The sequence below is a fragment of the Bactrocera neohumeralis genome, chromosome 4 (genome assembly GCF_024586455.1).
Source record: "Bactrocera neohumeralis isolate Rockhampton chromosome 4, APGP_CSIRO_Bneo_wtdbg2-racon-allhic-juicebox.fasta_v2, whole genome shotgun sequence".
NCBI classification, from domain to species: domain Eukaryota; kingdom Metazoa; phylum Arthropoda; class Insecta; order Diptera; family Tephritidae; genus Bactrocera; species Bactrocera neohumeralis.
Genome location: NC_065921.1, coordinates 6082366 through 6110133, shown reverse-complemented (window position 1 = coordinate 6110133; position 27768 = coordinate 6082366). Strand labels below are relative to the sequence as shown.

At 35.0% G+C, this 27768-nt stretch overlaps 1 protein-coding gene across 5 annotated transcripts in view; it reads left to right on the top strand.

The window, feature by feature from the left end:
* LOC126755255 (protein grainyhead) overlaps nucleotides 1-27768 on the top strand; it is a 295720-nt gene that overhangs the window by 236359 nt on the left and 31593 nt on the right. For 4 of the 5 annotated variants that reach the window (XM_050467678.1, XM_050467679.1, XM_050467681.1 and 1 more), the window contains 6 exons: nucleotides 425-916; nucleotides 1775-1992; nucleotides 2756-2918; nucleotides 7804-7915; nucleotides 10040-10134; nucleotides 23903-23959. In XM_050467678.1, coding sequence (XP_050323635.1) covers nucleotides 425-916; nucleotides 1775-1992; nucleotides 2756-2918; nucleotides 7804-7915; nucleotides 10040-10134; nucleotides 23903-23959 — 1137 coding nt within the window. The remainder of the gene's footprint in view (nucleotides 1-424; nucleotides 917-1774; nucleotides 1993-2755; nucleotides 2919-7803; nucleotides 7916-10039; nucleotides 10135-23902; nucleotides 23960-27768) is intronic. The other variant, XM_050467682.1, reaches the window with a different exon arrangement.

The following is a 27768-nucleotide window of genomic DNA, read 5'->3' as shown; positions in this document are numbered from 1 at the left end:
GTAGCGACCCGCCACCGTTTGATTAAGCGTTCGATTTTTGTTACTTTGTCAACTTGTAGCAATTAGCACGTCAACGCGTAACCGGAATTCGGCGATTTCGGCGCTAGCGCAACCAATGCCACACCTACGTTTGCTAAAAGCCGCAAAACGAAATGTGTGAACGTAAAGTACAGACTGTTAAGCGGCTTATCGAGCCCATTGATTGCACATAATATATACAACCATAAACGAATTTCATTCTAAATATACACGTACGACGACACACTTACTGTGACTGACATAATATTTTATAAATATATATTTACTAATTGGTGAAACTGAAAACTAAACATATATTTCATACTTTTCTCTTTCTCCTGCATCAACATGTAACCGCTACCAACGCAAACTACATTCCGACCAAAATCTGCGATATGTCAAACAGGGCGCTCATCAGTCCAATGCACCCGGTTCCGCTGGCGTTCCGAATAATGTGAATGTCAACGCACAGACACCCAGTCCCGGTCCCTACATCACACCCGACGGTTATGGCATGTACACCACCACACGCCTCACCTCGGGCGGACCGACATCAACCTTCATTACAGAGCCTTATTACCGCGAATTCTATACCACAGCCACCACGGCCGACACACAGACTGGCTATGGACAGGCGCCACGTAATATCGTGTATGGCGGTGCTGAGAGCGAGCCACCACATCCGGGCACCACGTATGAGGGACGCTTCACCACGTCCGCAGCACCCGTGACCAGCATGCCATCGCACACCACAGCCAATACGGGGGGAATGAAGAACGGTACACCGGTGTATGCTAAGACCATCACAGCTGCTGGACTGACGGTGGATTTGCCGAGTCCGGATTCGGGTATTGGCGCTGATGCGATAACACCAAGGGATCAGAATAATATACACCAGGTATGTGTTAGTGTTTGGCATACAAATGAAAATACAGTAAATTGATATTTATTTATGTTTTGTTTTTGTTTTTGCTGCACAGTTTGTTCGAAAGTCTTGTGAAAGCTCTTAGCTGTGGCGTGTAAGCACAGCAGCTGATATGAGCTTTCGACACTCCGTCCTCAACTAAAGTTGTACCCCATTATTTTACGCTCTGTCTCTTTTACTCTCTCTCTCTTCCACGCTATTTCATGACATCGCCATTGCCCAAAGCCTTGAATGTATTTGGTGTAAAAAGGACTTCCAAGCTTTGGAAATGTATTTGGGTTGAATGCATGTGTGTGTTTGCTGGTATGTTGTTTGTGTAGTTTTTGTAGAGTTGCTGTATTGTTGTTGTAGTTGTTATTTTGGCAAAGCTTGGAAGCGCTTTACTGAGATTTATGATTTTTTGTAGTCATTGCGAATTGTTGTTTTGTGGTTGTTGTTGTTGTTGTACATGTGTTTTCTGTAATCGTTGTATGCTTAGTGTTGAACGCTTATATTTGTTTTTTATCGTTTTGCGGTTTTCGCTGTGTGTAGTGCTGCTGCCGTGTGCTTTTTCAGTATGTTGTTGTGTGTTGTTTGTTGATTTATGAGCGATGTTTTACCTTCTGATTATCCTTGTAGTCATTATTGTTTGATGGGGCCATTGTTGCAACTGCTGCTCCATATCGTCGGTATTATTTCTCTAGTTTTTGTAGAACCCAAATTTCATAAAATTCTTAACAAAAATTTACAGAAAGTTTTGCTAATTTGTGTGATGACATGTATACTAAATTATTATTTCGTTCTTTAATTTCTTTTCATAATTTTATCATCTCGTGTCTGGCCGGCATACAGTCCTTCGACTATACAGAACTTTCTGGCACATTATTGGACAGCAATGGCGGCATTCCAGTCTCGGTGAATAGCATACAACGCGGCGCCGTGAGCGTTCATGGACAAAATAGCCCGACCACATCGTTGGGCGGCTCGACGCCGAATGGCGCCACACGCTCGAGGCCATGGCATGATTTTGGACGACAAAATGATGCGGATAAAATACAAATACCAAAAATGTAAGTATTTTTATATAGTTGCTTTTGGAAATGTGCTTAGAAGCTTAAAAGCTTGTTGCATATACACCTATCATATTACATGAATATAATTGAAACAAAATATTACAAAAGCCGGAAGCTTTTTGTGTTTTATTAAAGCGCAATAAATTATCAATATGCTATAAAGTAATATTTGAAAGCACGCTAAAGAGTTATCGTGTTCATTACTATTTCAAAGAAAGCTTATACGACAAACTTTTCCAAAAAGCTTGTGTGAAAGCTCGTGCGGAAGCTTACGTTAAAGCTTTCATTTATTTTTATCTTTTCAAAAAATAATTTTTAATTTTAAAAGTACCTTTGTTGTATGTACCTAAAGTAAAAAAACTCTGAAGCTTTTTGTGTATTATTGAGTTGTAATAAATTGCCAATATACTTTAAAGTAAACTTTGAAAGCTCGCCAAAACGTTCTCGTGCTCATTATTAATTCACAGAAAGCTTATATGACAAACTTTTCCAAAAAGCTTGTATGGAAGCTTTCATTATTTTGTATCTCTTCCATCTATCTTTTTTTGTGTTAACGAAACTTTTTTTTATAAATTTTCCAGTAATACACAAAATTATTTAGAATATTTTTTTTTAATATTGGTTAAGAAGTAGTCGTAGCGACCTCTTCTTATAGAACCTAAAATCTGTAAAATAAAGTAGTGAAATCTGAAAATAAAGTAGAAAGTAAAAACTTCAAAACATCATCTAATCTTTTTATTGTTTTGCCCTCTTATTACAGCTTCTGCAATGTCGGCTTCCGCTACCATCTGGAGAGTCCAATCAGTTCATCACAGCGACGCGAAGATGATCGCATCACATACATCAACAAAGGACAATTCTACGGCATCACATTGGAGTATGTGCCCGATCCAGATAAGCCCATCAAGAACACAACTGTCAAGGTAGGTGTACATACATACATACTTATACACTTACTTATACACTTACTTATATGTGCAACCCAAGTGAGAAGCATGAGAAAATTAAACTTAAGCAAAATTTAAGTCATTTTTTTCTTATTTAAACAAATGCAAAAGTAAGGGCAAAGAAAGTGCAAGGGTTACAATTTTAATGATGATTAATTGTTGTAGACAGCCACCGATCAGTTTAACTTAAGCGCTATATCTATGCAAAGATCTGCGGGCCGATTTGATGCGCTCCCATTGCACGGCTTATCCGTATTGCATATCAAAGTAGCAGTTGAGTGATTGCAAAAGGATAACGGGGACGGACGCAGGCAGTAGGCAAAAGGATTGCGCACGAGCAAATATTTGCCAAGCGACGGCGCAACCCTCTGAAAGGGATACACCAGCGGCAGAAGTGGCGATTGGCAACTAATGCTCCGACTGTCTTTGACGATCACGATCATGGTGATGATGATGATGAATGATAGCTGATGATTTGTACATTTTTTATTATGCCACTTTCTTAGTTTGTTTGTCTTTGCGTCAGCATTTGAATATCAATCAGTGGCAAATGCAAATGCGAAGTGCTTATTTCGATTACGAATACGAGATGAATGCGGCAGAGGCAACTGAATTTTGAATTTTAAGAATGTTTGCACAGGACCTCAACCTTGGCAGAAGAAAACGGCCTGCCTTAAGCAGCACATTCGCATTTGTTTTTTCTTTTTCTTCAGTTTTTTTTTTTGTAATTCTATGTCGAGCATTCATCAATCAGATAAGACGACATGACGAATGAGCCGACAGCCATAAAGTGACACACATACGCATGCATACAGGCACAGCAGCTTTGTTATGTGATACTTGAACTGAATGATATGCAAATGCGCCGAGCGATGAGCGCCGAGTGGCGCAGAAGGATTGTTGCGCCAGGATAACTGTCGGCAACTGTAGCGCTTCCAAGCGCATGCTTTCTGCACCGTTTCTGTTTTCTTTTCGCGCTTTCATTGTTATGCTTATGCGGTGCTCAAGCGCTTCCGAGTAATTGGAGTCGACTGCCACTGCGGCATCGCATTTCCGTTCGTCAAATGCAAGAAAAACAACAACAGCTTATTGTAATCATACAAAATCAACAACAAATGTAGCTTGCAGCAGCTATGAATCGCAATTTGTTTGTTCAACACACAACAACGTCGCCGACACTCAGCAAAAGCTGTGAAAACATTCGAGTAAAAATAATATTCAAATTGCCCCCTGGCGTAAGCGGTGAAATTGGTGGACCAGCCAGCATTTATTAACAGTTTTTCGGGTGTGTGCGTGTTATTCGCGCTAACTGTTGCAACTTTCACGCGTAGTGACCGAGCGAAATTCGCCCGACAGGCAATGCGACACTTTAGGGGTTAATTGGACCATTCCAAAAGATAACTAATGTCTTGTAAACGCTGTTGTTAAATAGCATTTTAGCTTTAGCCGCTGTTTTTAGGCGTTTTTGTACGCATGCCGTTGGCAAAAAGTTGTCTGCGCACGCAATTTTCACTTTGTTGGCACTTTCCGACGACGTACGGTGGGCGGTTCTTGCGCAAATTTTTGAGGTGTTTATAAGTCGCAAAATAATACATTTAATTTTTTAAGTCTAAATCAAACTATTGCAACAAAAAGTAAAAAACACAAAATTCTAAGTTCATAATTTTAATTAAAAAATTAATTGAAAATTAAAAAAAATTAAAAAAAAATAAATTTCAGTTTAAGAAATAATTGAAAATTTTAATTTTTTAAGCCAAATATGGACACAAAAATTAAAAAAAAAATTATACTTAAAAACTAAATAATTTTTTTCCTACAAAATTTAAAAATTTTTAAGATTAAGTCAAACTTTCACAAAAAGAATTAACAAAAAACAACCAACTTTGATTTCATAATTTAAATACAAATTAGTTGTTATACAATTCATAAGTTTTCTTAATTTAAAACAAAAAAATATTTTTAAACAAATATCACTTTTTTTTAATTTTTATTTAAAAATTATTAAAATAAAATTTTATATTTTTAAAATAAAAATTTAAATTTTTTTACTTTTTTTCTAATTTTTAAAATAAATTTCCTAATGTATTGATTTCTTTTCAAAAAAATAACTTTTATATTTTTTGCTCAATAAACAACCCACTTTTCAACAAAACTGCCGCCGAGTAGACGCACCTTAAATTTTGTCATATTTTTTATATCATATTGCTGGAAAATTGTAATCTACTGTAAAGCAATTACAAGCAGTTAAACTTTAAATGCCGATTTCTTTGATAAAATCAATAATGTGCCAATAAATTGAACTAAAAAATATTAAAAGACGAAATAAAATAAAAATAAAACAGATTAATTCCAAAACAAGTTCCGGGCTAGATGGGTTTCTGTAGACTCCTTGCCGCGCCAACATTTGCCGCCAAACTTGCAGCCGCTTTCATTTCCAAACGCCCAACGCGCTTCACTCTATATCAGCGATAGTCGCTCCACGGCAACAACAAGCGACTGCCAATGTCAACCTAATGCATTTTTAGTGTTGCATGCTGCATTTGACGCATATGCATATTAACTATTTACATAAAAATCCAATAAATTTGATTGCGCACAACGCCAGCGGCGGCATTGAATGCAACGGCAGCAGCACGGCTGCGCAGCCGCGAGGCGAAAGTGTCAAAATTAATTTATGTTTGTTTTCCTAATGCGCCCTACTACTACTCACCACTGTCTTTATAGCTGCATAGGCAGCCAACTGAACGTCACAAGAAATTAATGCAAATTTTTAAAGATGCGCGCAGACAATAAAACAACAAAAGCAAAAAATATGGAAACGACTTGAAGATTCCACGCGGCAGAGGGGAAAGAAAAATCACGGAATTAAAGGAAAACAGTTTTTTTCGAGAGCACAGTAGCGAATCCGGTTAAAGAGATGCATAGGCACACACACACCTGTGTTTGGTTATGCCGCACAACGCGCTTACCTCAGCTTCCGCACGTTGACGATAAGGATGCGTGCGCGTGAGCGCTGCAATTGTGCGTGAATTTTCGAAAAAGCAAAAACAAAAAATACAATCCTATACGATGAACGTAACACTTTCTGACTGCCGTCCTAAATATCTGAAAATAAAAATGCAAATTCGTAAGAAAAACGCTGAGAAGACAAAGTCGGCGGCGCGTTAGAGCGCTGACTAAGGCAAAGGTGCAGTCTTTAGCCGAGGGTTGCGTCACACTAGTGCGTGTGTGTGTGTGCATTACTAGTTTTATTTTCCCCTGATATGTGTGCATGTGCATGTCGGTACACTCGCCTATGTGTGAATTATGATGATGACTATTTTTTGACTTTTGAAAAGGGCGCTGAAGCAAGCATTTCACAACAAAAGTATAACATGCCAACACACACCTTGTCGCTCTTTTAAACGCGTTTTTATACTCTTTTTATATTCATATGCACATAAATATGTGTATAAAATTACAATAATAATGCATCTTTGAATGGAGCAACCCACGTGGAATTGTTGTTACGACACAACGCGTATGCCAAAATTTCGTTTGAGCTAGGACGAAGCGCATGCGCAAAGGGTACCCACATAAATTGTTAGAGAAAAACGCCGTTTGCTTCATAAATTCCGAGTACTCCATAACATATTCAAGCAATTGAATAAATTTTCCTTTCATTGTTAATTGGGTTGTGAGGATTAGTAAAGAATAGCGGGATTAAACGCAGCTAAGCGCGACTGGAGGAAAAATTTGATATGATATGAAAATATTCAGGAACACAAATATTCCAAGAAGTGTCTAAATGTTAAACAAAATAGATATATTTTTACATATAAATTTTATTTTATTTATAATAAATCCAGAAATATGTTATTTTATTATTTTAAGATAAAATATATTGAATTTTAGAAACAAAGCATAAGTTAGAACTTATTAATTTTTTAAAAATAATTTTAGTATTTCCTTATTTAAATAAAAAATTAATATAAATTTTAAAAACAATTTAGAATTTTTATAAAAATTTTAGTATTAATATTAAAGCCACTTTATTTTTTTATAAAAGTATATTATTTTATTATTTGAAGGTAAAAAAATTAAATTTAAAAATAAAGAATAAGTTTAGTATAGAAATTTTGCTATAATGTAATATATAAAAAATTTAGTATAAATTTTAAACACAATTTAGAATTTTTATAATTTTCATTTCACTATTTTAAGCTAAAAAAATTAAATTTAAAAATAAAAAATAAGTTTAGTATAAAAAACTTTCTATAATACATTTAAAAATTACTTTTTTTATAAATATTTTAGTGTTTCTTTATTAAAAAAATTAGTAAATCTTAAAAACAATTTATTTTTTTTAATAATAGTATTTATATTTATTTATTTAAAGTTTATTTTTACTTTTGAAAATTATTTGGAGTTTTTATAAAACTATTAGTATTAACTTTAAAGCTTATTTATTTTTTTTATAAAAATATTTTTTTTATTATTTTAGGGTAAAAAATATTAAGTTTAAAAATAAAGCATAAGTATAAAACAGTAAATATAATATTAAAAATTTTTTTTTCATAAAAATTTTAACATGCGTTTATTGAAAAAAAAATTTGCATAAATCTTTAAAAAATATTTTTTTCTTTTTAAATGTCTATATTTATATTTATTTATTATGAAATTTACTGTTACTTTTAAAAATATTTAGAATTTTTATTAAAACCTTAGTATTAATTTTAAGGCGAATATAATTTTTTTTTTATAAAAATGTAAATTTTTTATAAAATTTAATTTTAACTTTAAAAATATTTAAACATTTTAGTATCAATTTTAAAATATTATACAATTTATTAAAATTTTGCAAATCTTATTTCATCCACAGAGCGTTATTATGCTGATATTCCGTGAAGAGAAGAGCCCCGATGATGAAATCAAAGCTTGGCAATTCTGGCACAGTCGGCAGCATTCGGTTAAACAGCGCATTTTAGATGCAGGTGAGTCGAGTATTAAACACTCAAAAGGAAAAAAACAAACCAATCGACGAATTATTTTAAATATTTTTTACATGGCAACCCTTTTTGAAAAAATATTTTTTAACATGGCGACCCTTTTTGAAAAATTATTTTTTTCAAAGCGACTCTTTATGACATATTTCACAGAAATAAAATACAATAAGCGAATACTTTTTATTTTGTATGAAATTTAAAAAAATTAAGCGACAAATTGCCTCCCATAAATTTTCAAAATTAAAAAAAAAAAAAATTACTAAAATAAATTTTGTCTTATTTCATTAAAAAACTCTACCAAATTGCTACAAAACAACTTTTTCACAAAATTGCTAGTATTACTTTTAAAATTTTCCCATTAGATTAACCTCACAGCATCCTGAGCCTGTACTGGCTGCAATAAAATTACATTTTTGCCACATGCAACAACGCACATTTATCATCCGAGCTGAGCTGTCATTCTTACGAAATTATTATGCTTGCTATTGTTGTCTAGACAAATGCGTTTCTGATAGTCATTAAAAGTAAAAATTAACAACTTGCCACAGTGATGCTTATCAGCAGCAACTAAAAGCTGAATAAAATGCCTAAACGACAGAGGAAGCAAAAGCAACACTGCGCCAGACACTTTGCTCAACTACGCACATACTTTTTCCTCACTTCCTCGCCGTTCTTTAATTCGCTGTAAATTACAAAACTTTATTGAATTCTAACTATTGATTGTGAAATGTTGCAAGCCGCAACGATTTGCTGCCACTGATAAGCGCCGCGGCCACATGACCGGCCAATCGATCGGCTAGCCAATTGTGTGTGTGCGCCCAAGCACAAGCCACACAACATTCTCAAGCGCACAAAACTCTAAAAGCGCGCCTAGCCGCCTCACGCGGTTGGGGCTGGCTGGGGGTGTAACAACATTGGCTGGCCGCCGCACTCCAATGTGTTTTGTGCATACTTACCACAAAGTGGCCAACATTTACACACATTGCCGCACTGCATTGTTGCAAGTTTTATGCCATTTTTCATGCCCACCAGCTGCGTTGTCGGTGCATTCATCCGCGCTGCTAATTGGGTGCTACGCGTGCGCATACTCATCCATTGGTTTTATGGGACGCGCACGCACACATACGCGTGCACATACAGCATATGGCATGTGGCACTTTGACTAAATTGACAAATGTTGTAATTTTCATATGAGAATATTTAATTCTACAAATACTTATGCGCCTTGTGACTCCCCTCTGCGCGCTGGCGCACCACCCGCGCCTTCAACACACAAGCGCCTGCTGTTTAATAACTGTAATGCATTGTATGTGTGCGTGCATAATTTATGCCACATGCTGCTTATAAACATGTGGCATTTAATGAGTGGTGCGACTCATAATTTAACGGTAAATGTTAAATTTCATAACTGTTGTTTTGTCTTACAACGCAGCGCAGATCTTGCGTTCTTGACCAAGCCGCAGAGGTGCTTCTGCGTTTTGGAGTGGAAAAATAAGCAACAAAAGTTGGAGAGCAAAATTTATAAGTCAACAAATGATTCACGAATTAACGGTACATGCAAACATTTTTTTAAAACATGGTAAAATTGATTTGTTAGCGAACTAGCGAGAAGTTGTTACTTTCAAAAATTAAAAAAAAACTGTAAAAAATACTCAACATTTTTTTAACTAAAAAAACTGTATTGAAATTGTGGTTAGCTAGCTTAAATAATATTTATTTTTTAATTTTTTAATTTTCGGGTTTCAATTTTTTTCCAATATTAATAATTAAAAGAAAAGAATACTATAAATACGCAGATAACAAAAATTTCATGAATTTTCTAAAAAAAAGGTTTTCTAATTCTTATTATAATTTAAGGGTTGCCAACAATTTTTAGTTTTTTTTTGCATTCAACTTCATTGAAAAACCTTAAAACCAACTACTAACCTCTCACTTATTCTTTAACCATGCAAATTGCGCTCCTTAGAGGTCCCCTAATGGCCAATCGATATAGTCATTTCACTTAAGTACTTTAATATCCTCTTAAAGTAGTCATTTACCGCGCCATTTAAAATTTTCCCTTTCCCCATGCGACAATTATTAATTTGCCTGTTGTTGTTGTCCTACTTGCAGATACGAAAAATTCCGTCGGCCTAGTTGGTTGCATCGAGGAGGTCTCCCACAATGCCATCGCTGTCTATTGGAATCCGCTGGAGAGCTCAGCCAAGGTAAGTGCACTACACCACAACACAATACGCATGCGCTTGAAATTTGCAAAGCTTCAACGCTTGAGCAAAAAAAAGAGTGCAATAGTTTAAATAGCTGCTTGTGTCAGCAAATGGGAGCGGCACCGGAAATTGTCCCTTCATGACAGCAGCTGGCTCGCACACCGAGCCAACGCTGATCAATGGCCGCAATACCAATTAACTGGCAAACAAATTAGCCCGGGGCGTTTCAGCGTCGGCAACACCGTCACCGCCAGCATCCACGAAAGCAATGGCTGCAATGTAACCGCTTTTGCCGGCTATGAATAATTACTACTGCCGCCGCCGCTGCCACTGCAGTTACACCCTGCTGCCTGGCAATTATTCGCTGTCGCGCGGCCCAACACCGCGGACGTTGACAAAGTTGTTGGCGCGCAGAAATGCAGATGCAGAATGCGCGCCGCGCGGTAGCCACCGCACACTTATGTACATAACGGCTACTGTACACACGGTAGCCAAAGTGATCAAAGCGCAGAGCAATTGATAGCGCAACGCATGCTGTTGGTGCGGCTGTGGAGGCCGCCAGCGCGGTCCTGGTGTGGTCGCTCCGCACAGTTTGCAGCCAATGAATTTAATGATAATGAAAACCCATAAATATCAAAAAGCGATTAAAGCTAATCAAGCTTAATTGCGAATTTCGCGAAAGCACACACAAACACACACACAGCTAAGCAGCGGCTAAAATGTATGATAAAAAGTTATTGCATCACCGAAAGCGTGCAACCTTGCAACAACAAACTGGGCATCCGCTTAGACGCGCTGAGGTGACTGCGACGTGCGCATGCTCATAACTTATAAAAAATATCTCAATTTCCGTCTGCGTTGCAGTTGTGGCAACCAGCGCGGTGTTGCAGACTAGAAATCCTTGCCGCGCTACCGCAACCAACGTTCAACCGGCTGTGGTGTTATTACAAGTTTGTTGCTATTATTATTATCGCTACCGCTGTCGTTGCGTTAACTATAATTATTGTTTTCGCATTTGTGTTGTTACTCTTGTGCCGCTATTTTATTATCTAAATTCGACTGCAGGGCTTAAAGTAGTGCCGCGCATGCGTGTCGCTGTTACTTGCTTTTTACATATTCTTATTGGATGCGCGGCGCTGTCACAGGCTGCTGCTTTTAGTGTTAGCGTGCTGCTTTACTAGCTCCTCTCTTTGGTTGCGCTGTGCTTTTTGAACTTTGTGACTTTGATCTGGGCATTTTTTGTTCCTTTTCTCACAGCTGACAACTACTGAATTTCAATTTTTTAGACAATATCTTGAAAATTAATATTAAATTACAACACTGTATGGATGGATGGACACAATTCGCCTCAGAAAGTTTTTACTGCCGCAACAAATTTTAAATAATGTAAAAAAATGTTTCAATCCGTAATATATAAATAAAAAATATAAAAATTATTTGAAAATTATATCTTAATTTTTTCAGATTTTTTTTTTAATTTCAAAACTTTATTCAAATGTCAAATGTTTTTTAACCCAAATATTTACCTTAAAAAATATTCAAAAATTATTTTAAAATTATATCTTAATGTTTTCTGTCACAAATTTGCTTCTAACGCAAGCTACATGCACTCAAACTCATATTCAAATCTACATGAAGTGAGCTTAAGCCGCTTTTATTTGCACACTGAAGCAAGCTCTAAGCACAGTATGTCAAAAAAGCAGCAGCGATAGAGCCAAATATGTTTGTGTGCGTTTGAAATTTAATATTTTATGGAAATTTTGTGTGTTTTTTCACACATTAGCACCTGAAAAATGCAATGGCGCGTACAACAAAAATGCTTATGAGAAAAGCAAACAAAAAATTTGGCGCAGAAAAAAACACAGTGAATTTTTTAGCAAACAACAAAGTGAAGTGTTTAATTTAGATACTTTTTCAATTTAGTTTAGATGTTTTTTTTTATTTTTTTTAATTTTTTGTACATATTTTTTAATTATTTTCTTTAATTTTTTTGTTGAATTTTTTTAATTTCTTTTTAATTTTTAATTTTTTTCATATTTAAATTAATTTTTAATATTTTTTTTTTTAATTTTGTTTCGAATTTTTTATATTTCTTGATTTTTTCCCAACGCCGAAGCAGCCATTGGCAACAGTTAACTCTATTGGTGCAGCGTTTGTGTGAGTTCATTTTCTATACGAGCTCATACACTCTTACGCTCGTGTGTGTTAAACAAATTTAAGCAAGAATAAGCTGTGAATTCTAATTTAATCATACTAACTACACACATGCATTGCATTCAGCTTGACTTAAGTTAACTTAACGTTCGCGCGACTGAGACTGAGCGATATTTCGTGCGCCATATTTTTACGCTTGCTGTCTCTGTTGCGCCGCGCAATTGGTTGGCTGGCAATTGCTGGCATTTAGCACATAAGCACGTAAGCACATAAGCAGTTATGCATACACAAGTGTCACACAAAGTCGAGAACACATAAGTACCACATGCCTGGGCAGCGCTGCGGCACAGAGCGATGTGTCGGCCATTTGAAAAACGCATGCGCGCACTTTTTCACACAGAAATTAAGCAAAAAATTCGCAAACGAATTAAGCATGTTTGAGCAACGACGAAATATGCTTGTCTGTACGCAATTAAAATTAATTATTTAATTAGGAATTCAAATTAATAAGCGCTTGTAAATAATAGCCGTTAACTGCAGTGCAGCGCGTAATGAGAACGTTTGCAAACATTCGGATTTTTTTGATAATTTATAACACTTTTTTGTTGTTGCAACTCAGCTATTTACAGCGCGCAGCTGTCTGCAGTCGTTTATCATATGCGCAATCAATATAAAAAGCATAAGCTTGCTCTCATTTATTAGCGGCGATTTTAATGACTTATTTACAGCGCTTCGGGCTCTGAATCAGCTCGCCATCTTAATAGCGAAATCGTGCTCGCTCTGCATACAAACATACATATATGCATTACATATTTATAAACAATTTATTTTTGTTTAACGGCGGTTATGCGCCTACCATAAGGCCAGTCTGGGTACTTAGTTGTGTAGTTGTTGCTTGTCGCGACAATTGCGTGGAGGAAACTAATAAATTATATTGAACAATAGCTATTAGAACGCGTTCTCGCTGCTAAACATTCTAATTCCTAAACGCCATTAAATGCTTGTAAATATTTTATATACTATTTCATAATATATTAAGTCAATTTCTTTTTTTTATAATTTTGACACCTTTGCAACATTTGCGCTTTGTTTACACCATTTCCATAAAATTATTTCACATGTTTTACATAAATATCGTGTTTCAACGGCGCATAATTTAACGCTAATGGCTGTAATGCAACAATTTATTTGGGACACAATAATGTCGCGCAGCAGGGTGGCCAGGTGGTTTTCAGAAAATAAAAAAAAATTCTTGGTTATGCATAATTAAAAGAACAGCGATAAAAATGCACTTTGATGACTATTAATACTAGTATTTTATGAAAAATTTTAAAATTATTTTTGGGAGAAAAAAATATTTTTTTTAAATTAAAATTAAAAAAAAATGTTAAATAGATGATACCAAAAAAAGACGATGTTTTTAGTTGAAAAAGCATATTTTTTTTGACACATATTAAAACATAAATTTTAAATCGAAAAAATCACAATTATTTTTGAAAATTTTTAATAAAAATCAAAATTTCTTTCGCGCAACAGGGTGGCCAGGTGGTCTTCATAAAATAAAAAACAAGTTTTAACGGATATAAAAATGCACATTGTTTATTTATTTAGATATTAATATTTTATGTAAAATTATTTTGGGGACATAAAATCTAAATTTTTTTTTCTGAAAAATATTAAACTTCTTCAAAAAATTTTAATTATTTAAAAAATGTTTAATTAGAGAACTTTTGAGCTTTTCCTTGCAATCGAAAACCAAAAATCTAGACAATAAAAATAATCAAAATGTTTATTTTTAGCTGCTTTTTCAATTTTTTAAATTTAAAATATTTTTTTTTTAATTTTTTTAATATATTTTTTATTTTCTTTTTATGTTTTCTTTAGTATTTTTTATAGTTTACTATGATTTGTTTACTTTAAATAGTTTTCAAAAGCTTTTTCTAGTAATCAAAAACCAAAACTCTAAATAATAAAAATAATCAAAATCTGCTACACCGTCAATTGATAAAATCTTATAAATTAAAAATTTTAAACTCACATTTTTTCATAGTAAAAATATTTAAAAAATTTAATTAAATTATTGTTAAAAAATAAACAAGTTTTTAAAACTTTTTTTTTGAAATTGAGAACAAAACATTTTAAAAAAATTAGAAAAGTTTAAAAATTTAATGTTTCTAATTTGTCTTAAAATTTACTAAAAGCCCAATTTCTTTCTATGTTCCATTTATCAAAAAAAAAAATATTTTTTAATAAATTTATTAATTCAAATTAAAAATTTTTCGATTTTAACAAATTTTAAGAAAAATTAAAAAAAAATAAATTTTTAAATTTTGCACATATTTTTTGATTTATTTTATTTTATTTTAATTTAATAATTTTAAATATTGATTTCTTTTCGTAATTCAATAATATTTAACAAAAACTATTTTTTAATTTCAAGTAAAATCTAATCTTCTAATTAAAAAGTTTAAATCTAACTTAAATTTTTTTATGCTTTTTTCCTGGTTGATATACAAATAAGCAACATCTGGCAACTCTAAGCAAACTTTTTTCTTCAAACTCAGTAACATATCTAAACACGAACAAAAAATGTCAATAAAAATGTTTGCGCTAAAAAATGGGAAAATGCGATAAAATCATTAGCAACTTCCTGCGCTTCGATTGAATTTAGCGCAGCAGCAGCGGCCCCGTTAGCCACTTCACACGTCGCAGGCGCCAATAGCCAATCGATGACTAAAATATCGCAATGCAGCTAAAAAGCAACAACACAAATCTTCATAAATGTATATATATGTATGGCTGTGAATGCATGTGAACGCCCGTCGCACGGTTGCTCTAACGTTTGCGTCATGCATTTTCTACGTACCCACCATCAGAGTTAACAATTATTGCTGCTGCCGCAAACTTTTATTATATTATTTTGCCGCATTTAATTCTTACTGCCCAAGTGCTTTTTATGCCATAGCAATTTTTGTTGTAATCACCAACAAATCGTCGGCAGCAATTAGTGCGCGAGTATTTTAATCGCCACTAAAGCCGTTGCAGTTGCAGCTACTGTACGGCGTTACGAGCGCGCCAAGCAGCGCGAAATTTCCATAAACCAATTGAGAGATACCGACGCAGTCAACTCACACACATACACACAAACACATAACAGCACTTGCACCTGCCCTGCGCTTTAGCCCCACTTGCTCCTTGCTTGCCACGTTTGTTGCGCTTGCCATTTGCTTGTGTGCATTTATTGCAGTTTTTGTTGTTGCTGTGGCGAGCTAACAATTATGACACTCGATTAAAAGGAAATTTAAACAGATACAAAAAATATTAAGCGTAAATTATAACTCATGCAAATTGCGATCGCAAATGCGAACGCGAATGCATTTGCGTGATTGCCGCATGCAACGCCCACATGCATGCGCACACGCTTAGTCAGAGTATTACTTTCAATTTGCATATGTATTCGTATGTATCTGATTACATGCCGCGAAGTAACAGTTAATTGTTAATTAATATTTTTCACCTGTCGCCGTGTCGAAGGTCGCTGCGACCAATGCAGGCGTGTATTGGTATATATGTATGTATGTGCGTGCTTGCAAGTTGTTATTGAAAGCAGCTACAAATTCTCATTTACTGGAAGCTTTTAGGGATCGGCCATGTAACGGAAACTGCCGCGAAGGTGACTCATTCACTTATCTTTGCATTTCCTTGACTTTACCAACCGCCCATTTCGACCGCAAAACTACTTCTTATTACTATGCCATTTACTATACCCATTTGTTTGTCATGCAAATCACTAAAAGCTCGCCGATTTATTGATGCGGAAGCTTTCAACGATCTTGTAACTGGAGTAGTAAGTGGCTGAGTAATATTATTTTGATATATAGCATATTATTATGGCAATACTAGAAGGAAACATGATATTTAGGTAGTTGAGAACCACTGTAATTATGTTATCACGAATTTCGCTGTTAATAGTTATCACACGGTTTTTTTGTCAAAGTATGTCACATTTAATGACCGTCATGGCTAAATGTTGTCAACTTAATATTTTGCTGCTTATAACAATATTTTTCAATAACAAACCGGCGACAAGTGAAAATTTTTGAAATTTTACAGTTTTTATAACGTCAAATTTATTAAGAGCCAATGTCAAATTTAATGACCGTCATGGTTAAATGTTGTCAACTTATTTTTTTTAGCTACTTACAACAATATGTTTCAATATTAGCGGGCAACCAATGAAAAAACTCGAATTTTAGCAGTTTTCATAACGTCAAATTTATTGACAGCCAATTTGTCAAACACTGTCAACTAATTTTCATAACGATTTATGATCACATTTCTTCGACACAAACCGAAAACCTAGAGAAAATAATCAAATTTGTGCAGTTTTCATAACGTCAAATTCAATGACAGTCGTTGACAAATAATGAATGTTGCAGTCAAAATAGTTTCAGAGTAATCAAAACAGACTGACAACACTAAAATGTAAACCTTTTGCATGCGAATCAAATTCATTATTATTGTCAAAGTTACCAAAATTTGGACAATATTTCATACGTCAAATTTAATGACGATCTTTGCCAATGGATGGAAATAGTAGCTGACCACTATTACTAAATGACAATTTCATGGCAATTAAATCAGACTGTCAACACAAAAAACCTAAAACTTTAGTTTGTCAATCAAATGCTTGTGAAATGTCTTTGTTGGCTGCTTGCCGATATCTTTGTGAAAGCATTATTAAAATTTTTAAATTATTTCACACCTCAAATTTAATGGTAATCTTTGGCAACCGATGAAAGTAGCTGTCAAAGAATTGTCAAAGCAATCAAAGCAAACTGGCAACACAAAATAACTAGAAATTTTTCTCGTCAATAAAATTCGTGAAATGTCATTCTTGGTTGTTTATTGATATTTTTGTCAAAGTATTATCAAAATTTTAACATTATTTCATATGTCAAATTTAATGGCAGTCCTTGGCAAACGCTGGCAGTAGTTGTCAGTTCAATTTCATTACAATTAAATTAGACCGTCAACACAAATTAATTTTAGTTTGTCAATCGTATTTGTCTGAAATATCATTCTTGGCTGCTTGCTGATATTTATTGCCAAATCATTATCAAAATTTTGACAAAAAAATTGTAGGTATCAGAAATGTTTTTCTAATTTCATTCAATGCCTTCGCTCTTGCATATAACTTTTTTGACTAAAATGAAATAAATTTTACAAATTTAACCAAATTGATTTGCCGCTGTCAAAATCAGCAGCAGTAAGCCGTTATAATTATTAAAAACTCAAGTATATATGTATATACACATGCACAAATGTTCAAATATATTTAATGGCTGCATTAATTCATTCATCATGTCAGCGGCTAGCAGCAGATTGAGGTCATTATCTAATCTAAACACGCTCTAGCGCTCGAACAGAACTTTTCGCGCAAGCGGCGGGTGTTTTGGGTAATACAAAACATTACAATTATAACAAAAAAACCAAACCATGTATTGTCTCCGCCGGCTAGCAGATAAGAATTGCAGTTGGCAATTTACAAGTGTAACGAAATCAGCTGTGAAATTAGGCGCGCCTGAGCGCTACTCGGCCAGTTGCAGCTGATTTTTATAAGTGGCTAGTGACTGCAGCTGCGATTTACTATAGAAACTGAAATTTTTTCTTATATTTTTGTATATTTTTTGTTTGGTTGTTAGTAATATTTTTAGTTTAGCGTTTTACGCTCAAATTTCTTAGATTTTTTTAATCTTTTTTGTGTGTTTTTTTTTGTTTAAATACAGCGCGCTCTAAATCTACTTTACATATTCTGACAGATATCTATATTTTAAATTATTAATACACATGCATATGTACCTGTATCAATATTCATCTGACTTCACTCGCCTCCAACTACATGCTGTACGCCTGCCACTGCTCGCTCACATTCTCAGCTTCTCAGCAGCACTTAATCAATGCAATAGATTTTCGTAGAAAATCAGAATGCATAAATTTTCATATCGAATGACCGACACAGCGCATATCTCGCACACACGCTGCCGCCATATTTAATACGATTTGAGTTTTTTTCGGTTTAGGTGCGCATGCCTGCGCGGTGTATCGTTGTGGCGGTGTGTGTTTGTGTGCGCCTCGTAAATATGCATTAGGAAATTCCATTTCACCTGCCACAAAGCGCTGCTGTCCAGTGCAATTGAACGCGCTGCGATTGGATCTCACTTGCGATGCGATTTTTTCCGTTTGCCATGGCGCAGCGCGTAGATGCTTTCGCGTTGATAAGCGCGCTCGAGAAGAAGATACATGTACATATATTATATTATTGTATGACATGAAGAATGTGTTTGAACGGTGATATATAATAAGTGGGAGACAAAAAGTGTTTTCTTTTTGTTTTTGGTTTTCAATTTATGCACTTTGTTGCTTGATATGTTGCACGTGGCGCGCTAAAGTGATTTATGAGCATTTTTCCATATTTGCATGTAGTTGATTTTTTTTACGAAAGTGTAAATACTTGCGGTGATTTTACATTTAATTTTTCAAGAATATTAATTTAATTACGCGAGTTCTTCTAGCGCCACTTTTGTAAGCAGTATTAAGATGCTTCAGTTTCAACGGATAGAAATACAGAAATATTTATTATTTTTGTTGGGTAGTCGAAAAAGTATTTTCGTGTTTCTAATCAACTGATACAGGCGTCGTCTCCGTAAACTTCACAAATATCATTGGTTGCTTACGTGGCATTCTTCCCTTTTTTATATAAATACTTCAAAATACAGCGAATTTGTTCATAATATTCACTCATTTTTGAACAGCTGCAAATTTAACTTTTTTGGTTAAATTAAGCTTAAAATCTCACCTTTCTAACAATATATGGTATGACATAATGTGGTTGGCATCTATTAACAAAATACGAAAAGACTTTTTCGACTACCAATATTTTAGTCTAATTTCCTGGCTGCGCTTGTAGTTCCAGTAGTCTAGTCGCTAGTCAACTGGAATAGAATTTAAACAGCTCTTTATTGAACACTTTGACATTATGATTTGTTAGAGCACGAAAAATTTACTTTGCGCCGAAATGTAGGCAACAATTTTGCGATGTTGCGGTGCTTAAGTACTGCTTAGTAAAAAAAAATTGAGCAGCTGCAAAAAGTTATACGAAATTTAAGCATATATACCGATCATGAATAGAAATATTCTATACTGCGCTCTGCATTACTTTATACTAATTGAATTCGCCTCAAAAATCGCTTAACATTATATAATTTTTCATATAACACACCTGATTGATCGCTTAACCCCACACCTGCCTGTTGTAGACTGTTTGAGTTTTAGCTGTTATAATACCAAAGAAAATCAAAGTGCTTTCATAAACAAAAATCCGATATCACAGTTTCACCGTTAGCGCATTAAAATAACTGTAAGAAATGTAAGCTAAGCTTCCAAAGTTATTTGAATATCTTCGCTTTTGACAAAATCTCAATAATAATAGGCAAATCCATCTAGGAAATTATTCAACTTGTCTCTGTGAAATGCATATACTAACAACAACAACACTGAACGTAAACATAATGCGCGCCCGTAGCGCAACCAAAAAGCATAGAAAATTATGTGACAGGCATACCTTTGACCACCTGCTGCTCTCAACTCTAAACTCCTAAACTCCCAAACCATAAACTCATTGCATTTGTCTCTCTGCACGCACACACACACACACACACCCGAATAACTGCCAGCGTTTGTTCAGCCGAAGCCGGCAATATGATGGTTAGAGCCGCATTCGTCGCGGTCAATCGCCTCAACGATAGCGGCAGCGGCAACAAAGTACCACGCTTGCCGCACAGCGGTGGCCAATTGATTAAAACGATTTGCGCGATTCTCGCAGCGATCCATCGTGCAATGTTCCGACGCGCAAGTAATCTGTCCGGCGATCACGGGCTGCATATGCGCAACTACAACGCAAGCAGTAGTGGAGTACAGCGTGGCAAGTGGGGAAATATGCGCCGCAACGCCTTCTATGCGCGGCTCATCAACTCACATGTGGCAAGAACACCACAAATCCATAAAGTGCTGGCAAGTGAAAGGTTCAGAGAAATTTCAAATACACACAGGCGCACGTGCAGCGCAATGTAAACACAGAGCGGCGCATGCGCGTGCATATAAACATACAAATTGCCTATGCAACCGAATGTCCGCATTTATTGATTTTATTTCTGCAATTTCATCCCGCTCCATGCTGCCGCCTTGTGCACGCGGCCAGTGCCACAACTTTATGGCCGCCACCACCAAAAACGGTTGCACAGCAAATGCTGCACGTATGCTCGCATGCGGTAAATGTGTAAATATGCCGGTGGCAACGCATGCCACAATCGCACAAATTAATTTTAAATAATCGACGAAACATGAGCGCATGCTCATGCCACTTTGTTGCCATGCAGCACGCCCCACCGCCCGTGCGCCAACCACAGCGCCGCCGCTGCCTCAACCAAGTCGGTCGTACACTAGTCGCTTTAGTAGCTTCGCTGGCATTCAACTGTCTGCTTAATGTCTCGGACTACCAATTGTTGTGGCGCAGCGTCGTTGTTGTTGTTTGTCTATCAGGTTGGTGCATTGACTTGCCACTTGCCACTTGCGCGCCGATAAACGTTAAACGGCAATTGTAGCGGTGCCACTGCCACCAAATTGGTCAATAAACCCCCGAACGCAGCGCTTTCCAATGCCAAATGTAGTCAACGAAAACAACAGCATCAACAAACAACAAAGCGAAAAACAAACAACCAGCCAACAACAATAACAAATAGTTGCGCTATTGAACAACAGCCATCAATAGGCGGGCAAGCAGGCGTTCAATAAAGACATGTTGTGGCTGCGTTTGGCGGTGATTCCGCGCAGTGAGGCATAAAGCGTGCCGCATTGGCTCCAACTGTGCAATAAAAATAATTCTCATTTTAGTGAATTTGTTTGCATATAACTGAATATGCATAGTTTTATTGGCGGCAGTACAAATATTTTTCGTCACTGCCGCAAACCAAAATAAGAAAAATATAAAATTGCTGAAAAAATATTCACATGGAATCTCCACCGCGGAAGCTTTCACTTACTTATGGTTCTTAGAGAATAAGCTTTCATCTCCATCGTTTCGAAATATTTAAAACTTAATGAAGTGCTTAGAAAAGTACATCCATTTGAGCTTTCTCTTCTTTATATTTGAAAAAAATAAACTTTATACGATTTAAAACAAATCAGATTGATATAGACCGAAAGCTTTCATTTATTTATGTTATTTGAATAAAAAGCTTTCAATTGCACATTTCTAATATATATAGTACTTAACTAAGCTTTCATAGAAACTTTCTATTGAGCTTTCACTTCGTCACTACTTTAAAACAATACACTTTTTATGACTTCATTAAAAATAATATATTTAAATAGACCGAAAGCTTTCATTTATTCATGATCTTTAGATAAAGAGCTTTCAATTGCACATTTTGAATATATATAAAGCTTAATTAAGTTTTCATAGAAACTTTTGATTGAACTTTAACTTCCAAAAAAAAAAAATAAACTTTTTATAACTTAGGTAAAAAGAATTTATATAAGAATACCAAAAGCTTTCATATATTATAATCGTTAAAGAAAAACCTTTCCGACCTAATATATCTATTAAAACAATTAAAATTTCTTACAAATTTACAAATTTCGGTGAAGCTTTCACTACCTCATTTATTCAAAAGAATGAACTTTTTATGACTTCGTGAAAAATAAGATATTTAAGTAGAATGACTTTCAAGACTTTTTCATATATTATTCAAAAGAAAAACTTGTTCAACCTAATTACTACTATTTAATATATATTATTCATAGAAACTTCTGGTTTTCCTTTAACTTCTGGTTGAGCCTTCATCATTTGAAGAGCTGTCAAGTTGAAGAAAACAGTCCAAAATCATGATCAACAAATCACTCATTTGCCAAAAAACATCTTTCACTAATGCAAATAGCAGTAACTTCGTGTTGCACGCACACATATTCCGCGCTACTTCAACTTTTGTTGCAAATATAATGGTTATTGCAACCGCAATGTCTTTAAGGCATTCCTCATGCATTCACTTGTGTGCTAGTGCAAATGTTTGTGCCTGCATTTGACTTCCTGAGCTGCGAGTGCGTCACCTTGTTCAAGTTGTTGCTGCTTGCAACATACAATGAAAGCGCACAAAAGTCATAAAGGGCGGGTTAGCCACACGCGGAATGCATAATCCCACCTAAAGTGAATGTGCTAAGCCGTAAAGCGCTCTTGATTGCCACTTTGTCAACCATTGTAGCTGACAATGTCCAATGGTCGGCAACCACAGCTCTTTATACTCGTATGCACGCACACATACAACAGCCAACGTGGCAACATTTCTAAGATACTTACACACTGCACTCCGTTGGGCAAAACTCAACTATCTGCTGCTACTGTTGCATTGCGGCAACTGTAAAAATATTTCAAATACAATTGTTGTACAACAACAATAACAACATTAATACTTCACTTCAATGCAATCAGATGTTTTCCTGCACACCCTTCCAACACACTTTACCTACTCGCTGCTACACTTTCTTATTGTTGTTGTATTGATCACTAACTTGCAACAGCAGCAGCAGCAGCAGCTCGAATGATGCACTTTATATGGTGCGCTTTAGCTAATTAATTCCCATTAAAACGTTCGATGCCGCAAGAGATGTGAAACAACAAAAGCAACAACAACAATATTAGCACGAGTTGCAACAATAGCAGTGAAACAAAAAACGGCAACTTCAATAAAAATATTCACAGTTGTATATTATTGAACAATGCGACTGCTAATGGCGTGGCAGCAACATTGTTTAAGCGGTTGTTGTTATTGTTGTTGGTTTATGCGTTGTTGCTTGTGTTGCATGCGTTGTTGTGTCACCGCTGTTTACCAATAAGTATTCATTGTTGCTGTATGTTGCAGTAATGCAATTAATTTTCTTGTTTTAATTTTGTTAATTTTTTGTTGTTTTTCACTGATTTTTTACTCCATTATTTTAAATTTCGTTTTTCGTTATTTTTAATTTCTGATTCACCACTGCCTTACCTTTGCTTATTCAGTGTTGTTGTTGCTGCCACAACTGTCTTCAGCCGAATTTCCATCGAATCGAATATCGCCTGAAGAAAATCGATTAAAAAATATTTTTTTTTTAATTTTCTGACCCTCCTAATAGCGGTAAAGCAGCCAAGGTATGTAAATATGTCGCCACATATCTTCAGCGCTATATTTGTCAGCAGCTTTAGCGTTCTTTAGCTGCCACTAATTAGTATTCCACTTTTTTGTGCTCGCCAGCATTTATTGAAAGCGTTTATTCGCTCTATTCCAGCAATGCAAAACAATTAGCCAGAAATTCGCCTTCCAATCGCATACCCGAATACAATGTATTTGATACTCGTGTGCGATAAGTGACATAAAGTTGCCATTGCCCGACTCGTTTTGCTGCTTGTTCTTCCTGTTCTTACGCAAGTCTTACATAACTCTAATTTTTCATATTCTTGTCATCATAATTCTCTCACATTTATTAATTCTGAATTTTTCTTCTTCTTCTTTTTCCTTTGCAGATCAACATCGCCGTCCAGTGCCTGAGTACGGACTTCAGCAGCCAAAAGGGAGTTAAGGTATGTGGATAAGTTATCGAAAGTATTTGCAGCATTTAAAAATATACATTGTAACACCTTGCGGCTGAATTGAAAAGACTTGCAACATTGTATTTGAAGAGGTGTTCATATTTTGAGTTGACAAGAAAACTGGACTGACCAAGTTCAATAAACACACATTTATAAAATAAGTGTCAGTTGTTGTTGTTGTTTAATTAATATACATATATTCTTTTGAAATCTCCGATTCAGCTCAGTGCAGAATTGTGCAAGCGAATATTAATTTGTTGATGATGATAATGAGAGATTAGAGCCTAGCTGCTACAATTTTGGTTCAGTTTTCTTTTCAAAATGCTTCTGTTATTATAAATAAGAAAGTTGTTTATATTAAAAATATTTTCTAAACTTAAATATCTTTGAAAATTTTACATTCAATAATCTTCAAAATTATTTGCATTTCTTTCTTTCAATATTCACGATCATTTGCGTTTTCTGAATAGCTAGACGACACACGGAGATAAATCAGGCGACTATGTTGGTTGCGGGACGATATTAGTTGTAAATTTGAGTAAAATCTCACGAAGAATCAAAGCAGTATGCGACGGAGCATTATCGTGGTGCAAAAACCAATTTTTGTCTCTTTGGTTCTTTTTTTTGGCTTCGGCTCATTTTTGCCTCGATATTCGGCCGATTTGTCGTCTTTTCATAGGTCGAAGCATAAGACTCATCGCCTAATAATATTCCTTGTCGGACATTGTTTTGACGTTAACGCGACGCTGTTTTTCAAAAAAATGTAGTTACACCACAGACCTCGATAATCGATCAAAAAACGGTCCATCCGAATATAAACATTGATTTTCGACCTATCTTGAACTATGTATTATGAATAATATTTATAAATTTCTGTGTGTTTATTATAACAAATAATACACATTTAAAAAAAAAAAAAAAAAAAAAAAACTTAAACCAATAAAGCATAAAAGCGAATGTAGTGAATAATAAACATTGATCCATTAATAATGCGATTCATAACATTATTCCAACTAACAGGGCATTGTTTCACAGACGTTAACGCGACGCTGTTTTTCGAAAAAATTTAGTGATTTTGGAATCAATCGTGCTTTCACTTTTCTTAGGCCCAAATGTTCTTTCAAAATTGTTTTTACTAATTCTTCCGATAACCCCAAATTTATTATAATTCAACCAGTATGATCTCTGATTGTTAATTTTCGATTCTCAAGTACCTATTCCTTTATTTTATTGACGTATTAATCATTTGTTGATGTTGATGACCGTCTTGGACGTGGTTCATAGTTAACGCCTTCTCGACCCTCTTAGAATAATTTGTACCGATCAAACACACTTGCTTGCGACCAGCAATTATCACCGAAAGTCTATTTCATAAATTCTTAACGTTTCGGCACCAGAAATTTTATTCCGTATATAAATTTTAATGGCATGGAACACTTCGTGTACTTCAAAAAGATAAACGTTTACTAAACACTAATTATTATTTCGATGTGACATTTGGCACAGATGTCACTGACAGTCATACCAAACTATAAAAACAATATTTCGACGAATGGGTTTTCGCGCGAAATTTAATTACAAAAGTCTTACTATTTTTTGTCCACAGTATTACAAAACTTAATTTAAAAAGTCTTACCCTTTTTTGCCCACAGTATTGCAAAATTAAATGAAATTATGGAAAAGATTAAACCTAAATATGAAAAAATAGCATTTATTAACAAATGTTGCTCATTATTTGCCGAATAGAAACTCAAAAAAGTAGTTTTCGAAAACTTAATTCTTAATGAAGTGTTAGCCTAAAGGTAAGCTTCAAAGAATGCTTACTATTAATTATAGAAATAATTTTTGTGTTTAAAAATAATTTCAACTTAACGCTGTTAAGTGTGAAAGTAAATCTGAATCGAATTTTAGAAATAAAAGTAAAATTTAGGAAAACATATTGCAACTAAAAAATACTTAAATTATATATTCATAGCAATATGAACTATAAATCAAACGTAGAGTGTTTAACTCAAGGTTTCAAAAATGTTCGAACTTCAGTTTTTATATTTTCACCATGTGTTTCATTAGCGCGGCGATTGCATTGCTTTGATTACTTGCGCGTTTTAATCACTATTTACAATTTTCACCACTACCTGCGCTAATTGTTTTGAAAACAGTACACCAGACAAATATACTCAAACAAAAGTTACTCCAGTTATTTCATAATCACCGATCCTTACATTACACCAACTACACATAAAGTATTATAAGTCTATAACACAATGCACAGCCGGTTTTTTGTTTACCTTTTGGTTTGCCGTCCTACCCCTGCACAAGCAGCACAGCTACCCACAGATATCGAAGGTATACCCTCATCTTCACTAATGATCCACGGTCAATTTGTGCGACGACAGTTGCGCACAAACATCATTAGGATCACAGGGATCAATTATTTTACTCTCACAATGCGCACAGGGTGCCTTGGTGTGTGTGTGTTTAGTGCGCAGCAGTCAATAAGGCGTAAATCAATCAGGGCCAGAAGTGTAAAGGTGTGACTTTTCAAATTGCTTAAGAGGATTTTAAATATCATGTTGCAATGTTATTAGCGGCAAAAAGAACTAGTGAGTTGAAAAAAACCCCCGCCTTCAGAGAATAATGGAAAAATGCTGATTAAACGAAAAGGAAAGTGAACAAGTGGAAAGTAGAGAAGGTTTTCTGATATAATTAACTTTGGGGATTGCTGTGAGGTGATAAAAAGATTAGGCAAGATTCACGCTTTTGTTGGACACAACAATTAAACTATCAAAGTCAGGCACTCGCTGGGATTTCCTGCCACATAAAGTACAATATTTAATGAGTTTGATAAAGCAACAACTGCAAACAAAAGGGACACCTGCAATGGGTGAGGGAAAATTAGGGAAAAAAATTGAGAAAAAACATTTTATGAGTTTTTGAGTGAAATGAGTTTAAAAAATAATGATTTTTGAATAAAATAATGGTGTTTGAAAAACTAATGATTTTTGAATAAAATAATGATTTTTGAAAACTACAGGATTTAAAAAAAAAAAAAATAATACAGTAAATGATCTTGTTAGTCAAATATAAAAGCGTTAATAATTGGCGTATCAAATAATATTTTTTTGTCTTCAAAAGCAGCTGTCAGTGGTAGGTGAACAAAATGAAGTATCACGCATAAAAAAAAATATGAAAAAGATCCGAAAAAATATCTCTGATCCATTTATTTATAAAAAAAAATAAATAGAAACTGCAGCAAAATAAACTTTAAAATATATTAATGAATTACTGACAAATCGAATGTTGCAAGCAATAAACTTTCCACGCATAGAATTGCATGAAAGTCGCTCAGCATTGTTGTTGTAGTTGTTGTGCGTACATTAAATTGTCACCTGCAAAAACTAAACGTGAAACTAAATATAATTTATTGTATATCATTTGCGTTGGGGGAAAGTCGCCAACACGCACCGCGCGATGCGTAGAAAGTTAGCGCGCGCATGCGCAACTAAACGCACACACGCTCCGGCACTTTAGGCAGGCGCAAATTTAGCATTTTCATGTGCAGTTTTTATCATTCGATTTACGCGATTAAACCGCGCTATGCTTCTTATGAGCGCTAGGCAAAAAGCATCAAAACACGCCGCGCCTGAATTGGCCGACGCGTTGGTGCAGCTGGCGAAATTAAATCGAAATGCCAGCGCTGACTGCCAGCCGTCTATAGCTAACGGCAAATAGCCAGCGGCTACTGGCAATGGCAACACTGCATACGAGCAATGACAACAGTGGCGCGGCAGTGCGTGTTG